This window comes from Lichenostomus cassidix, chromosome 2 (genome assembly GCF_008360975.1).
Source record: "Lichenostomus cassidix isolate B80296 chromosome 2, HeHo_3.0, whole genome shotgun sequence".
Classification (NCBI taxonomy): domain Eukaryota; kingdom Metazoa; phylum Chordata; class Aves; order Passeriformes; family Meliphagidae; genus Lichenostomus; species Lichenostomus cassidix.
The window spans coordinates 77848198-77864944 of record NC_139482.1 but is presented as its reverse complement, the minus strand read 5'-3'; the positions used below and the strand labels follow the sequence as shown (position 1 = coordinate 77864944).

The 16747-nt window shown below is 41.5% G+C and overlaps 1 protein-coding gene across 1 annotated transcript in view; it reads left to right on the top strand.

Moving 5' to 3' along the window:
* The first annotated feature begins 2050 nt into the window (after positions 1–2050).
* FBXL7 (F-box and leucine rich repeat protein 7) overlaps positions 2051–16747 on the top strand; it is a 174812-nt gene continuing 160115 nt past the window's right edge. Inside the window, exon 1 of the mRNA XM_085052122.1 lies at positions 2051–2702. Coding sequence (XP_084908248.1) covers positions 2666–2702 — 37 coding nt within the window. The 5' untranslated portion in view covers positions 2051–2665. The remainder of the gene's footprint in view (positions 2703–16747) is intronic.

The window sequence follows — 16747 nt, the reverse complement described above, 5'->3', positions numbered from 1 at the left end:
CCCGCAGTACTGGTGGGGAGGATGGCATGGCTGGATATGCTGGCCCACAGCCGAGTTGGGCATGAGGGCTCGAGTGACAAAGGTAGGCTGCTGTGCTGTAGAAAACCCTATTGTTTTTTCTTTAACATCCTACTCTGCCTAGGTGAGTTCCTAGCAAGTGTTTGGGCTGTGTTTTTCAAACTCACTGTTTTTCGAACTCACAGTTTTTCAAACTGTGTTTTTCAAGCCACACAGCAGGAAAAAAAGTACTTGGATGGATGTGTTCGTTGGCACTCTGTGGGCCCATATGTTGAGCAGATATTAACATTACCGCAGAACCTTTTACTGCCTTACAGAAGGCAGACTGCTCCCCCACTCCCCTGCCCTGCCCCCAACAGGTAACTCTTAAAAAGAAAATAGAGGATGTTAAAAGCAGACATTTGTGCCAAGGCCTGCCTGCTTTGGCACAGTACTGTTTGTTTAATATTAGTGCTTAGAAATTAACCTTGATTACAGAAACCTAGGTTTTTAGACTGATTCATATTTTGTTTCAAAGGATCTAGGCTGGTCATTTGATGAGTCTGACCCCAGAAGGCACTGGGGTCAGATTTACACTTCTTAGACTTTCATTGATTGACTTTAACTGTGTAGGATTGTATTGCAGTATTCAGTATTAAATCAGGACCAAAACTTTTTTACAAGGAGAAAGTTAATGATGGGTATCTGATGGGATTAAAGCCTCATAAACATTGTCTGATTACTTGTCAGTCATTTGTGCTGCTGGTACCCATTTCAGCTTCCGGTAATTAGCACACCTCTTAATGAAAATACCCTTTTTAATTAACCCCCATCCCCAAAACTTCAGGCTGTAGACACCTTTTCTGTATTCATGTTGGTATTGATGCTTCTGTAGTTTCATATGCCATTTGTACAAGTAGACAAAGATATAATTCACTCAGAATGATCTGTACATGCAGTAATTGTCTTGTGGGTGTTATGATATGTCTAGGAAGACAGGCTTTTTCATATGTAAGATCATAGGGTGGTGCAGGGAAAACTGCTCAACTCATGGTTTAAATCAAATCAGAATTAAAGTGCTTTTGTCTTTTTAACAAGGACATGTTGACCTGGCAATCAGTGAGTTCTATGCTGAGGGCCAGTATGAGCAATACAACACATAAAACCCAACCACAGGTACTTGCAAAATGCTAGTCAAGAGCTCTGAAACCAATCCTAAAAAGTCCTAGTCCCAAGCATGCATTGCTTTGGGCATGCCCCTCCCCAGGCTGTGTGGTCTACAAGCTGACAGCCCTCCTTTGGAAGTGTGGGTTCTCCTCTTCCCCCACGTTTCCTGCAGGTACCTGTGTAACCCACATTCCAGGTATAGTCACATGTACCTGTGCTGCTCCCTGTGCTAACATGGGTGCCACAAGGCGCTCTGCACACCTGGGCTGTGGATCCCTGCTTGTTACACCCTGACCTTCACCAGACAGAGAGACAGCACCATCAGGCCGAGGCAGAGGTGAGAAACCAGCACCAAGCCAGGACTGCCTGCTCCAGTGTCTCCACTAATCTCAAACTTTCATCCTTCCTTTTCACTTTTACATCTGATTATTTCCCAAAAAGCCTTTGGTAAGACCCGACTACCACTTAATCCGGGTAACAGTTGTGTGGAGCAAATATAATAGTTATTTTTAGCTAGCCCATTGGGAGCAAGTACCCTCTTGGGTGTGGCAGTTTTGGTATTAACCTGGTCACACGCAGTTTATCCTCACTCCAGTCTGGCAGCATCTCGTTAGCTAGCCCCTTTTGCCAGGCAGAGGTGGTGTGGGCTCTCACGCAGTAGTGAAAACCTTGCTTCCCAATTCTGTTGTTTGGGTGGGCTGTTCTTGGGAAGGGCACCATCCCTGCCAATTCCAGTGGTCCAGCGGGCTGGGACAGCGGGGGAGGCAGGGGGACAGCGGCCGGGGGAGCGCCGTGCCGGGCGCTGTGTCTTTAAGGGCCGGGGCCGGCTCCGGGCTGCATCCTCCTCCATCCCCATCCATCCCCTCCCTCCCCCGGCCCGCCGGCTCTGGAGCCGGGAGGAGGCGCCTGCCGCTAACAAAAGTCTGCGGCGGAGGCTCCCTTTCCTCCCGCCCCGGGCAACAAGTGGCTGTCGGCGGCCTCCCGGGGGAGGCGGCAGCAGCGGCACGGCTGCGGGGAGGAGGAGGAGGAAGAGGAGGAAGGCGGAGCGGCGCTGAAGCACCGGGGGAGCGCAGCGGCAGCCGCGGGGCGGTGGAGGCAGCGCCCGGAGGCCGTCCCGCCCGTCCTGCTTGTGGATTATAACTGGAGCCGCCTTCCTTGCCTTGACACCCCGGCTGGAAACCGGGGCGGGGAGGGCGCACCGATACATCGCATTTTTGATTCTTTCGCTTTTCAAGTTTTTTCTGTATTTTTCTTTTTTTTTTCTTTTTTTTTCTTTTTTTTTTTTTTCTTTTCGAGGGGGGAAGGGAGGGTGTCGGCCACCCGAGAAGACGCGGGGGAAGTTGCAAGGCTGCTTTGGACATGTCGCCGTGAAAACTTTCGGGGGCTCTTCCCCCAGCACTGCCCCAGGGCTGCAGTCCGTCAGCCGCGGCCGCTCGGCGCCCCGCGGCAGAGATGCTGAGCGGCGGCGTGGGAAAGCGGCGGCGAGCATGAAGGCGGCAGGATGGGCGCGAACAATGGCAAGCAGTACGGCAGCGAGGGTGAGCTGGGGCGGCGGGCATGGGGCTGCTGGAGCAGCGGCGGGCTTGTCCCGCCCGGGAGGGGTGACCGGGCGAGGGGCGCCGCGGCGGGATCCTCCTCTCTCCGGCCGGGACGACCCCCGCCCCGATCCACGGCACAATCCTTGGGCTCCCGCTGTGCTGTGACCCTTTAAAACACCCTTTTTTAAATTTTTTTTTTTTTTAAGCTAGATAGCAGTTTAAGTGCTGTCTCAGCTCACGGTGTCGGGGCAGCGGCGCGGCTTGCTGTTCGAAGGCAGCTCGGAGGTTATGGCAGCGTTAACTTTGCTAAAAACTTGTACAGCGCTCTTTGTAATCCTTTTCTACTCGTCTTTATATCCCAGGATCCTTATATTATGCAGTATGGTATATGACTGCTTCCTGTCTGAACAGAAAGAAAAAAATTAACTCCGGCAAGGGTTGGGGGGAGAGTTAATGTTCTCCAGCTGTTATCCATAGATTGTACTCCTGCAATTTCGCTTCAGTGAAACTTTAGTGGGTTTGGTTTTAGATATACAGGGCCTGATTCGTTCTTGTGGAAACCTATTAGTCTCGCTGGAGTTGCATCAGGGATGAATTTCAGCTGCTTTGCTTCTGGTGTGAAGGACTACTGGAACAGTCAGCTGGTGTCAGGCAAACCAATGGCAAGTACAGAAAGTTTGTCTTCCTGCCAGCTAGTTTTAAGCTTTCTTTAACTTTTAGCTGTCTTGTATATATATTGCCCTCCAAGTATTTAGGCAACTCTGTAGGGTAAATGTCTTCTCCTTGGCATACCAGGCAATCGCATAGGATCACCACCACCCCCTTTTTTGTTGCTGTTGAGGGTTTGGAGGTGGAGCGAGGGAGATGATCTTGTGGTCTGCTCCGTTCTTTGGGAGTTCAGATGGCAGCTGCCAAAGAATACACCTCTCCCATCCAAAATATGCATGGAGATTGTGTAAAGGAAAGGGGAAAGACGCCACTTCTAGAGCAGATTCTGCAGTTCCTTTCATTGATTGCCAAATGAGGTCTGCTTTCTGGAGAGCTGATGAAGTCAGATACTTTAAGCTAAAGATATTCTTCATGTTGTGGGGTTTCAGTCAATTAATACCATCACTAGAATAACTCCTGCATAAATGGGGTGAACCTGGAAGTTGCAATCAAAGCCTCTTTGGATTCCTCCTGAAAGGGGAAATCTTAGTTTTTCACCAGAGTTGAAAGGGTAATTTTTGATAGTTCTGGTTGCAACAAATCGCATTGCTGAGGGCCATTTGCCTCAATGGCAGCAAGGCATGGATGCATGCTTGAGCTTTCTTGTGAGTTCAGAGGACTGTTGCTTCAATAAATATACAATTTTTGGGGTGGAATGTGACTGACATGGAGTCTTTTGCAGCCCTCAGTGAAGGGAAGGAGATCTTCACTGTTCCAGAACTGCCTTACAGGCACCGTGAGGAAGAGGAGGATTAGTGCTACCAGGGTGTTCTTAATTAGTTCACCCATCTCCTCCATTCAGTGGAGATTGGATCCTGGGAGTGCAGACTACATGTGGCAAATTAATCTTTGCAGTACAGATCATTAACTGTGTTGAGAAGTAGGTAGAATAGTGGTTTAACGATAAAATAAATTGAAAAAATCCCCAAAACCCATGAGCAAACTTCCACATTAGTATGCCTCCTAGATCTGTGTTTCCTGGTAACTTCTATGCATCATCAGTTACTGAGAATCTTGGAGAAGCTCTTGTGCTACTTTTTTGTCCTGAGTGATACAGAGGGAGAACAAATCTAAACCTAATAAAGGGAGGCCTTTCTCTTTTGGCCTCCTCCTGGCACCCAGACTATGGGTCTGTTTTAATTGCTGTAAAAAGTTGCCTTTTAATAGGATGTGATTGTGCTCCCAGGTGGAGAGGTAGCACCAATTGCTCTGTACTTTAAAAGCAACCTGAATATCCATTTGGAATTTCATGGAGTGGTGTCTGTGGTTAGGTCTGTGGGACACAGTTTTCAGCCTGTGGGGCTTTGTAGGCTGATGCTGTACTATGGTGTGTCATTTTAGGGGTGGAGAAAAGTACCTTTGTTAGCTGAGCTTCTTGAAGGCTGTTTTCTCATTTGCTGCTCACTGATTTCGTAGGTGAGATTTCAGGAAGACAGCTGCAAATTATTAAGATGGTTGGGGTTTTTCACGTAGCCTTCCTTCCTATCTGCTGTGGAACTGCAGAACATTGGGAATTTGCCCAAATTGGTTCTCATCTCAAAGCTGAAGAGATACATTAGGGCAAGGATAACTCTTGCTCAAAATGCCACCTTTAAAACACGACATAACTTTTATGACCAGGAAATTCGGTGGTACATGGATCGCTACATTGTTACACTTACCAGTAATAAACATTATTTTGACATTCACAACTCTGCTGTGTATGTAATAATCTCAGGCAGCTAAGTGTTTGTGACTGATCACGTAAACCACACTGGACTGCCTTTATTTATTTGGTTGGCCAAGGCTTTATTGAATGTGATTTTATTGGAATCTACAATTGTCATGTTAAGATGCACAAGACAGTCGGATGTTTGAGGGGTCTGATTTAGTATACAGTCTGGTGAATAAATGACAGCACTTTTAAATGTATTTGTTTTCCATTAGTTTAATTTTGTAAGGCTAAAACTTGCTCTGAATGGAGCTTAAATGCAAACAAAATTGCTTATCTGAAACATAATGTCATGCAGCAGGGATATGAACACAACACTCATTAAAAATTATAACAATATAGTAATACATAAACAAAACATTGTTTACAGGAATTTATCTCTTTTTAAATGTAAAATATTAAATACAAGTTTACTTCCCTAGTTTTCATTTTGACTTTTAAAATACTTTTTATGAGGCAGATTGTTCCTGGAAATCTGTTCACCTGAAAAATATATGGAGCTTGAGATTTCAGACTTGTAGTGTGCAGTCGATTCAGACTGAAGTGTTAAAGCTTGCAATGAGTCCTTCTGAATGTGTTCCAGCAGTTGTGTTTGAATAGTGCTACTGATGCTAATAGATCACTGGAACAAGAAATCCACTTTATCATGGAGCAGGACTTGTAGGGCTTTTGCCTATGCAGTGGAAATCATCAGTTACCTCAGCGAGAGTCTTACTGCTGTTCTTCACCCTCTTGCCATGAGGATAAATCATTCAACTTTCTCTCACTCATTTAGCTCTTTGCTTGGTTTTTAAATAAGAGGAGGCCTTGTGTCTGATAGTGGATGGAGCAGCCTTTTCTTGTGTTTCTTGTGAGTTTCTTTTTTGAAAGTCAGGTGTTTTGCTTAAGGACCTCTCTTGCAATGTAATGCTGTTTCAGCTGGCCAAACAAGACACTACACATGACCACAGAAGAGGGGCTGAATTGAGGAGGTTGCTCTTTAACTATTGCCAAGTTGATCACACAGACACCTTGGCAATGTTTCTTTGTGCTTTGCTGCACTCTGTGCTGTGATGCTTCTGCCCAGGATAACTTCTGGGCTGGATGGGTGCTGACTGTTGTGCCAGCTGTTGGCATGGAACCTTTGGGAAAAGTTGAACTGGGTGCTGTCCCTCTTACCATCCTCATGGGAAGACTTTAAAACTGCAGGCTTCTGTAATATAAGGGAATTGGCTTTGTGGCATGAGTTGGAGGAATAATTTGTGTTCTCAGGTATGAAAGGAAGCTGTGGCATTTGTTATGAACTGGTTTAAACACAGGGGAGCAAGGAAAGCTAAATCTCTGTGAATAAAATGGATTGAACCCAGAAAGGTTCAAAATGTACCCCCCAAAAAAGATTAAAAGCAAACAAGGTTAGATGTTGGTGCCAAAAAACTTGATATAATTTGATAGTAAAAGAGGCAAAGAGGAAGAGGAAAGAAGTAGAAAAAGAGTGATCCCTCTGTGGAAGTATTCTTCTCTCCCTGACCTGAGTTTACTTTATCTTATCTTCATCAGTGAGCAGTCCAGAGCCTCAGTCAGAAGGCCTGTTCAGGGTGTAGTGGTCTTCTCTGTAGCTTTTGTAATACAGTTTTGCTATAATAGGAAAAAGTCCTTCATGAAGATGTTTAAGCCATGAATTATAACATTTCAGTCTCTGACAGCATTGAGGTGAAATTGTGCTTTGCAAAATAACTAACTTTTCAACACTTGTCTACTTCACAAGTGACTTCTTCATTAAACTGACACCTGAGAGCCAGTCAAATTTGAGAGGAGCTAAATAATGGTACAAAATTTTGATAATACTGATGCTCAGGCCACATGAGGGAATGTCTTTTTAAAACATCAACTGTCCAGAATTGTGGATAAAACTTTCTTTTGGCATCTCCTGCACTTTCTCCTTCCAGAAGGAGAAAGTCTAGAGAGGATTGGTGACAATGTGCAGCAGCTCCAGCTGATCAGCTAAAATGTATCCTGAAAGACTTGATGCAACACAGGAGCCTATGTAGAGAACAGAGGATGGCAAGGGAAAAATTGATGAAACTGTGGGAGAAACAGATAAAACAACACCTTAGACAAGGAAATCAACATCCTTTCTGAACCAAATGCCTTTTTGACAAACTGATTTTATTTATTTTTACTTTTGAATCTGAATATTTAATTTGGGAAGACTTTAATGCAAACTTTTTAAGAATAACTTTCACTCAGTTCTTAGTTTGAAAATGTTCCTTCTCCAGACTTTTAGTTTTGGTGTTTTCTATTCACAAACCACTTGGAGGGAGAATTCCTGTGTAGTTCCCAGTGTTCTGCTAAAGTAAGCACCAGCACAGAAACCTGCCTTTGTCATGAGATGCAGTAGCTACAAGGCATAAGCTACATGGTTCCACAAAGTTGGCTTTAGTTATAATGTGTGACCTGGTCTACAGTAGCTAAAACTTTCTAGGAATTACCAGCATGTAGCCCTGTGGAGAAATGGGTCAGTCTGTGTTCATTTTGGAGTATGTTACCCTCTCAAATCTCTTCCTTCACCTGGGGAACATGGTTAAGGTCTGCATTATAGACCTACAGGCTTTCAGACTTGCACTTTTTTTGGAAGGTGCTGTTGGACACGAACTCCTTGTGAATGCTCTTTCATTTCAGACTAGATCTCTGCTAATTCAGTGATGGTAGGTGTTCTGACACACCTGATGTTGTGTATGGAAATCTTTTTAATCCAAAAGTTCTGGCATTCAGGTTGTATAGATTTTTGCATATGCTAGGATTTGTTACTGCACAAAATGTTGCTGGATTTACTTTGCATGCAGTGCTTATGTCGCTGTGAAAAACAGTATACCATGGTAGTTTTGCACTATTTTGTTTAAACGAGTTGAATCATAATAATTTACCAATTATTTAAGTGGGTGTTTAGAATCTGTGAAGTCCCACAGGAAATTTTAATGAGGGCAGGGGGGTGGGAAAGGCAATAAATTAGCTTTTACTACATTATTTAATTACAAAATTGTGACACCCCCTGAGGTATCTTCCCTATGCACTGTATCTTCAGCAGCAGGGACAGGTTTTCATCCTGGTATTTATTTTTTTCTACCCCATGCAGTTCCCAGAGTCAAGTAAAGAGTCTTGTCAAGTTGGGTGCTAAAAGGCTCTAGTCTGTGCATTTTTCTCCTCACTTTGTTTTGATGTCTGAATTGCATTTATACATTCCTATTTGATGTATTAAATATGAAGTTTAGTATATCACACTTAGTGCTGTCTTACTTTACTGTTCTGCTGAGTTAAAGCATCTCTCTGCTCTCACAGAAGTCTTTTTTTGGGGGGGAGGGTATTTTGTTTTTTGTGGGTTTATTTTGTTGTTGGTTTGTTGGCTTTTTTTTTGAACCTTAACAACCTCTATGGGACTACTGTAAATATTATGGTGCTACTCAATGGTGCTTTTTGTGTGCACACTTGCTTATGTGATTGTATTCTGCCTTTTGGTACTTTTTCTATGTCAGTTCTTGCAATTTACTTGTGGCCTGATTTCATTTTTCTACCTTCAGAGGGATGACACTTGTCTCTTAACAGCAAAGTTGGCACTAGAAGTGTAGCAATATTCCAAATGTCAATCCTTCAAGCAGAATTGGTTTTTTTTGTTTTTTTTTTTTTTGAGTGAATTGGCACTCTGACAACGGCCAACTGCTGTTAACTGAAAGTAATCTTCAAAAATGCTGCTTATGATGTTCATTTTTTTATGTAACTGTCAACTGAGCAATGCAAAATGATTTTGTGTGTGTGTTTACTCAGTTTGTCTCCAAAAAGTAAATTTGGTCTGAGCTCAGTGCTTATGTTGCATGTTGTTTTGTAGATCACATGGCAGGGGCAGGAGGAGGGTCAGACACAGCACTTAGGAGAGCTGCTGTGCTGCTGTCAGTTTCTCATAAAACAGAATTTTCTTTTCTAAAAAAAACGAACAGCCTGTATGTGATTCAAGCATGTGTGTTTATACACATGCACACACCTACAGATTTGTGGGAGACTGAGGCTTTAAAAAGTTGCTAATTTTATAAATAGCTTTTTAGAAAGTAAGTTAGTGACTAACATCCATGTTATTTCATAAAATGTTATTCTTTCATAAAATATTCTTGGGAGATGGGAGGGTCTCTTATTTTATTGTTTTATTAATAATAATTTTACTATTTTGCTAATAGATATAAGCTAACTAACTGTGCTCTAGGGAATTATCTTTGACTTGGATGGAGCTTTGCATGGTGCAAGATTACCTGGATGCTCTTCTGTACATTTAAAAAAAAATTAACTGGATGCCAGTCAGAGGTCTGAATAGACTTTGAAGCTGGGATGTGTGACATGGAAAGCTTCCAGCATTCTTAGCTAAGGTAGTAGGAGCCCAGGACTTGCACATCCTCATCCTTTTTTTACTCACTTCCCATGGAAGGAGAAGGCATGGAAGGACACTGCTTTGGTAACTTTTCTAAACTGAATTTGAACATCCTTCTACCAATCCAGACTTCATAATATCCAAACTGACATTGATATTATATCATTCCTCATGGGGGAAAAAGAAAAATCAACATGCATTCAGACTTGGGTGAGTGGTTTTAAATCCAAACCGCTAACCCCAAAAAACTCCTCAGCAAACTTAGTTTTCTGGTGGTTTCAGTCCTTTGGCCACTGCAAGATTCCTTACCTCTGTGAACAATTCCTAACTAGGAATTGGTTTGCTCCTTCGTGGATCTTGTTTGTGTTAGGAATTGATTGGCAGCAGGCAGTGGATGACATTTGAAGGCTGAAATGCACAAGTGGTTTATTTCTGCTCTTTGTTTCATACTTAGCTATGCCCTATCTTTTAATAAAGGACATGTGCTTTGCTAAATTAGGACAACTGTTTCATTAAGCAGTTGAGACCTTCAAAAGCTGAAAAACAGGTGGTGGGCTGCCAGTAAAATATATTCCTTCTTGATGAGAAGAAGAAATATGCAACATTTTCTATGTGTATAGGTGTGCAGCTTGGGATTGGAGCTGCAGGACTTCATTATTCAAGTAGCATTTAGGTTGAGAACTCATAGTGTTGTAGCTGACCTTGAGGGGAAACAGCTGTTAGTTCTGTCTGATCAAACCCCTAATTTTAGTTCCGAATCTACTTGTGTCCCTTCTAGCACAGACATGGCACTGAGGACAGGTTTATGTGTGATCTCCTTAAAGGAGCTGCAGTATGAAGGAGGTGTTACCATCTTGATGTTATGCTTGAGTTGGCTGTGTCCAAATAGATATTAAAGGGAAAGGTTCCAACTCTGTGCCAGTATCCAAACTCAACAAAAGTAATTTGTCTCTTCATCCTATACACTTTTGTGAGCTCTGCCTTAAACAAGTAAATGGGGGAAAATTGTTGTTTTTTGAGGGTTTTTCACCCTTTTTACTCCTTCTTGGAGTAAAGTGAGCAACAGGAAGCTCTTTTTCATGCCCATGTTTTGAATCAGGAAATTCCTGTCTGCAATATATAAATTTGTCAAATCAACATCTGAAATCACATGGCACTTTTCTTTCTCAGGAGTTGTGTACAAATGTGTATAATAGCTGCAGTAATGCTATACTGAAGTCTTTTCAAGCAGTATATTAGCTTGGAGGAAGGTGTTTTAATATGCTTTTTGGTGAGTCTATTTTAAAAAGTATATCTTCCTCAATTACCTTCTTTGTTCTATAAAAAGAAAACCAAATGAAATTTGTAGATGATATTATAAAAGGAGCTGTTATGAGGTCTTGCTGTCTTTTTGTTCAGTTGTTTGTTTTTTTTTTTTTTTTTAAAGAAAGAAAAGGGACTCCAAAAACACTGGCATAACATCAGTAATAGTTAACTAGGAGGAACCTCTTTTGATAAAGAGTCACCCAACCTGGTTTCACAGTAAAGGGAGAATTTGTATCAAGTCCAGTTGTCACATGGCAAGTGTAATCTTGTCAATTAGCGAGGAGTCCCTCTTTCATTGCTTGTATGACTGCATGCATTGTGGAGAAGCACACCATCTATTTAAGGATCAGATATTTTGTTGCCAAATTGCACATAATCCTCTTTCTGTGTACGTGCTGCATGGAGTAGAGAAACTTGGAAATTTTTCTTAAATGGTGTAATAATTACTTAATGTGAGTATTTTGCTTAAATTTTATCCTTGAGAGATAGTGATGCTATTGTGGGAACTGATGAAGACAAAGTGCACTTTTTTGAGAGTTTCTTATGGTGCTCATGGCTCTTACATTGTTTTGTCACTAATGCAATGATGTCAGTAGTTGATCTTGTTCATCACTGGAGGGCAAGGCAAAGGGCAACAGCTGGTCACCCAAAGATGCTCTCAACAGATGTTTTTGGGGTTTTTCTGTAGTACCTAGTAAAATATTTTTATTCCATGTTTGTTTGCTTTTTCTTTGACACTTTATAAGGCAGTTGGTTGTGGCATCAACATGGAATTGTAGTTTAGATTGGACCTTTTAAATGTTATCTAGTCCAATCCCCCTGCAATGAGCAGGGACACCTTCAATGAGATCATGTTTATCACAGCCCCTTCCAACCAGACTATTTATGTTTCCAGGGATGGGGTATCCACCACCTAGATGGGCAACCTGTTCCAGTATTTCACCACCCTCATTGTAAAATAGTATTTCCTTACATCTTGTCTAAATTTTTCGTTTAAAACCAATACCCCTTGTGCTATTGCAGCAGGCCCTACTGGAAAGTCTTTCCCTATCTTATAAGTCCTCTTTAAGTGTTGAAAGGTTGCAATAAGGTCTTACAGGAGTCTCTTCTTCTCCAGGCTGAACAACCCCAACTTTCTCAGCCTGTCCTAATAGAAGATGTGCTCCAGCACCCTGGTCATTTTTGTGGTCCTCCTCTGGACCTGTTCCAACAGGTCCATGTCTTTCCTGTGCTGTGGTCCCCAGAACTGGATGCAGTAGTCCAGCTGTGGCCTTGCATACTAATTATTTTTTAAAATAAGCTAATGAAAACAATAAGCTATTGCTGAAATATATGGTGAAAATTGTTGATATACAATTACAACTTGAGCTTTTAGAACTTTTGAAACTTCAGGTTATACTAAAAGAGGTATATAAAAAGCCTGTAGCAGGAGGATTTCAATTCTAGTTAGCCATGCTAGCATTAAGTTGAAGCTAACTGTATGCTCCTGTGTGTCAAGAACATCTGTAGCTGACCTTCCTCCTCAGTTGCATGTATTATTGTACTTTTTTGTAGCAAATAAACCTGAAAGTCCTCATCTGTTTTTAGCACATTTTGAAAACATCATGCTCTTACTCCAGAGCCTCCTGCTGGGGAATTTTTCTTGTTATGGAATGCTAGACTGGCAGTGGAGGTCTGTACAGGCAGTAAAATTACAACATTTTCCAGTCACCTCTTGGCCATATCTTAATGTCCATAGAGCCTGAAGTACACAAACTGAGGATTGAAAGTGACACCTCTGGAGATCTCTAATCCAGCCTGCTGCTCAAAATGAAGCCAACTAGAGGAGGTTGCCCACAATATTTTGCAGTCAGATTTTTTAGCATCTCATCAAAGATGAAGACATGATAATGTCCCTGAGCAGCCTATTTCAGTGCTCAGTCATCTGGAGATTTTAAAAGAAGAAAAAAAAAAGCATTAATATTTAAATACAAATGCTTGTATTTATATTTGTGACCATTCCCTCTTGTCTGTTCCCTGGCTGTCACTGAGAAGATTCTGTTGTCTTTACTCCACTCTCTCTCCTTTCCAGGTTTTTATACACATTGATAAGATTATGTCTGAGTCCCTTCTTTTCCAGAGTAAAGTGTCTTAGCTCTCTAAGTATCTTTCTGCCTGGAAGGTTAGTCAGTTTTCAGTTCGGTCTCACTGTCCACTTAGGTAGTCTGTGCTTCATCCATTTGTCTATGAAGGTGCTATGGAAAACAGAAGTTGAGAAGTCTTGCTCAAGTTAGGATAAACCACTCATGTATTTTCCTCGTTCACTGAGCCAGTTGCTTCCTTATCAATGTCTGTCAGCTTGGTCAAGCATGACTTCCACTTAAAAATCCGTGCTAATGATCTCCAGTCACCTTGGCTTGGAAATGTTTTCCATGAAGCTCTGTCACTTTTCCTTGACTGAGGTGAATCTGACCAGCCTGTGGCTCTCTAGCTTGTCCTCCAAGCTGTGTTACAGACTGGCATGTTTTGCTTTTGTCCATTTCTCAGGAAGCTCTCTTGATCACCATGACCTTTCTGCAATAATCGGGTGACCTTGCCATGGGGTTGGCCAGATCACACAGCCATTATCAGTGCATTCCATTAGGTCTCATGGATTTGTGTCTGTCCAGTTTGGTTAAATGTTCCCTAACTTGATCCTCGTGTACTTCTACTTACGTTTAAAAAAGCTACTACCAGGCTTTCAGAGGCAATAGAGTTCAGCTGTAGCAAATTCTGGCAAGTGTGAAGGCTGTATTACAGTAGTTGAGTATCCCTAAACAGTGCTCTGTAAACTTGTGTCTTCAGCTGGTTTGGAGTTTTTCAGCTATAATTTATTTTTACCTTATATTATTAATTCTAAAAGTCTTCATTTCCATTGGATAAAGAAACTCGTGCTTTCTCAATGACTACACTTTCTTTTGGCAGAGAACAGATAGAATAGAAGAATCCTCCTAAGAGTTGTGGTGGTAGAATCTGGCTCTGCGTTTTTTTGTTGCTGTTTCTGGCAGCAGCAATGGTCTGTACTTTTCATAGAAGCTTCTTTAGTGGAGTTTTGCTTGCTTCAGGAGGATCAGCTAGCCCAGGATGACATTCTTTTGCTCTCCTACAAAGTTGTTACTTTAATAAAGTTGTATTAAGAATAAATCAGAAGAAATCACTTCTGCCATTTCAAGTTGCTGTAGCCATGACTGGCAAAAATACTTGACAGTAATCCTTATTATACTGGTGTAAAGATTTGCTTCTTTCCATGTATTCTGGGATTGAATCAAAAAGTATTTAAATCCCCCATTTAAGTTAGGGAAGGTTAATATTCAAGTTTGGAAGAAATGGCTTTTTTTTCTTAAGTGAAAAAATGAAATACAATTGTCTTAAATTTTCTTCTGAAAGCAATCACTACCAGATTACATGGTTAATTTTTAATCCTCTAAAATGCTAGTAGATGCTTCTCAGTTTAGAGCCTTCTATTTAATACTAAAGTTATGTACAGTACAGCAGGTTTTGGGTATTGCTATGTCTGATGTTACTTGGCAGTTGAATTTGCATTTGATTTTAGTACCAAAAAGCTACCTGTATGGTGATTCACCTGTTAATGTTATCTATTCCTTGAACATTTGTTCTGTGTGGGAGAGGGGGTAACTTTCTAGAAAGGTGAAAGGTTAAATGTTCTGTGGCATCAGATCTGTAGCCACAGTGCATGAATTAAAATGCTCCAAAATAAGATTTTAGGGGTGACTTTTTGGAACTGTTTTTCTTTCCATTTGTATGTGTGGACTAGACAGCATGGTCCAGTCTGAAGTTTTCTTTGGCACTCGGTTAGGCATGAGCAGAATATTTTGCTTATGTCTTCATTTCTCTTGGGAAATTATTGCTCTTTACTCCCCTGTGGGTGTACCTTTTGTTGCCCTGCATGGTTGTCTTTATGGAAAAACACAAATGCTTGTAGTGAGTATTTATTTCTCTTGCCAGGAACTAGTGGAACAAAGGTGAATATGACACTTCCTCTCCCTCAAACAATTACTAATTTCTCCTGCTTTGACTGTTTTTAAAAGGCTCCATGTGAGAGCCTTTCATGTATCTGAGAAATTATCCAGCTGCAAATTGGCTTACAGTTTATCAAAATGTAGCACAGGAATTGTGAATAAGGGGAATGGTTAGTTTCTGTTTGGTCATCCAGGAATTTATTGATTCAAATATTATTTTGATTTAGGTCTTTGATAATGAGGTAATTTGCTTCTCATCATAAAAGTACATATTATGGCAAGCTGCATTTGTCTTTCCAAGAGCTGAACTGTGGTGACTGCCCAGCATCTTTAAAATGGTTCATGTTTCCATAGTGTGTGTCAGGTAATGAAGTGGAATTGAACAAACTTAGTGCTTAACTTTTTTTTTTTGAGCAGAGGATTTTGCAGCAGAAATAGGACACAGTAAATGTTGCCGACTTGTTCCTTTCTGGGTTTCCAGCTTTCATTTTGCCAGGCCTCATTTTCTACAGAAAATAAATTCTTGCCCTTCTGTGGATAAGATCTCCCCCTGCCCTTCCCCTTGCCATGTCTGTCACTGAAGTGTAGGATTTCTTCATTAAGTCCCTACATGAGCAAAAACATTTCTAGAAAGTGAAGTTTAGCTTCCCCAGGATTAGAGTCTAAACCAGAACAAGTCTAGTCAGACACAGGAGCCTTTCACACAGCAGTTGCCTGTCAGTGGTTGTGTGGTTTGTCTGTTTGTGCCTTTTAAGCACTGATTAATCCTACCTGTGTTTTCCTCAATTTTCTTCCTAATTGAGGTATCGGCACTTGACTGAAGGAAATGTGGTAGGGTAGGACACAGAGCTTGGGCTTTTTGCTAATTGAGTCATACTGGTAACAGCCTTGTTTCTAATGCTAGCCATCCATGGTTTTGAGAAAATATAAGACAAATTGTGAAGGATTCTGTAGATTTAGGAGGTATTTTCGAGCCAAGGCCAGGTCTCTAACTATGCACTTGGGAGAAGAAGGATCATCACACAACCTTACTTTAACTCTGCAGATGCTGGCTAATGGATATGAAGTATGAACAAAATCCCTGTAAAATCAGTAGAACTCATTCTTCTAAGTTTTGCTTTTAGTTGAACAAATTTGGTATCTACCAAGGACTGAAAGTGGTGGCACACAGCTGCTGGACAGCCCTGAGAGGAGAGCCCTCATGTCTTCTGGCCCATACCCAAAAGCAACTGCTTTGTAGAAGATGAGTTCTTTGTCATGCCTCCTGAAATCTTGAAGTGAATTGCATTCTCCAGAGACAGTGAGCATGTTGTAGTGTAAAAATTCTCTGTAATGAATGGGATAAATCAAGGTCACCTGTTGGAATGTAGTAATGTAGGCCTCATGAGGGATGCTGCCTAAGGAAGGGTAGGGTAGAGGAGAGGGTGGTGTCGCTGAAGTTGCTCAGTCTTTCACACAAATCCTTAACTAGTAAGAAGCATGACCACAGTTAGACATTGTGACAAATCTACTTTTACTTTTTGTGTTTTTAACCTGTTGCAGTTTGAGAAGTGAAGGATGAGAAACATGAGACCTCAAGAGAAAATGCAAAGAATTCTTGCAGTTTTCATTGCTTTCTAATCCTGTTTGATTTAGAATGCTTTCCAGATACTTCCTGTGTGATGGTGCAATACTGCTCTGTGATACTTCGAGAGTCACCTTTTTCTAAGTGTTCCATAAGCCTTTTGCAGTTTCTTCCATCTCTGTGGAGTTTTACCTCTCCACAGGAGTAGAAAGTATGCAAAGTTTCTTCGTCATAGTTCTTGCAGGTGCTATATTTCACCTGCTTGAGATTTTACTTTTTTGAGGTTCTTTAGTTTTCTATAAAAACATTCTCGTTGTGAGCAAGAAGTGCTGTTGTCCCTTTTCTATCCTTGTATGTTTGGGTGTGTGT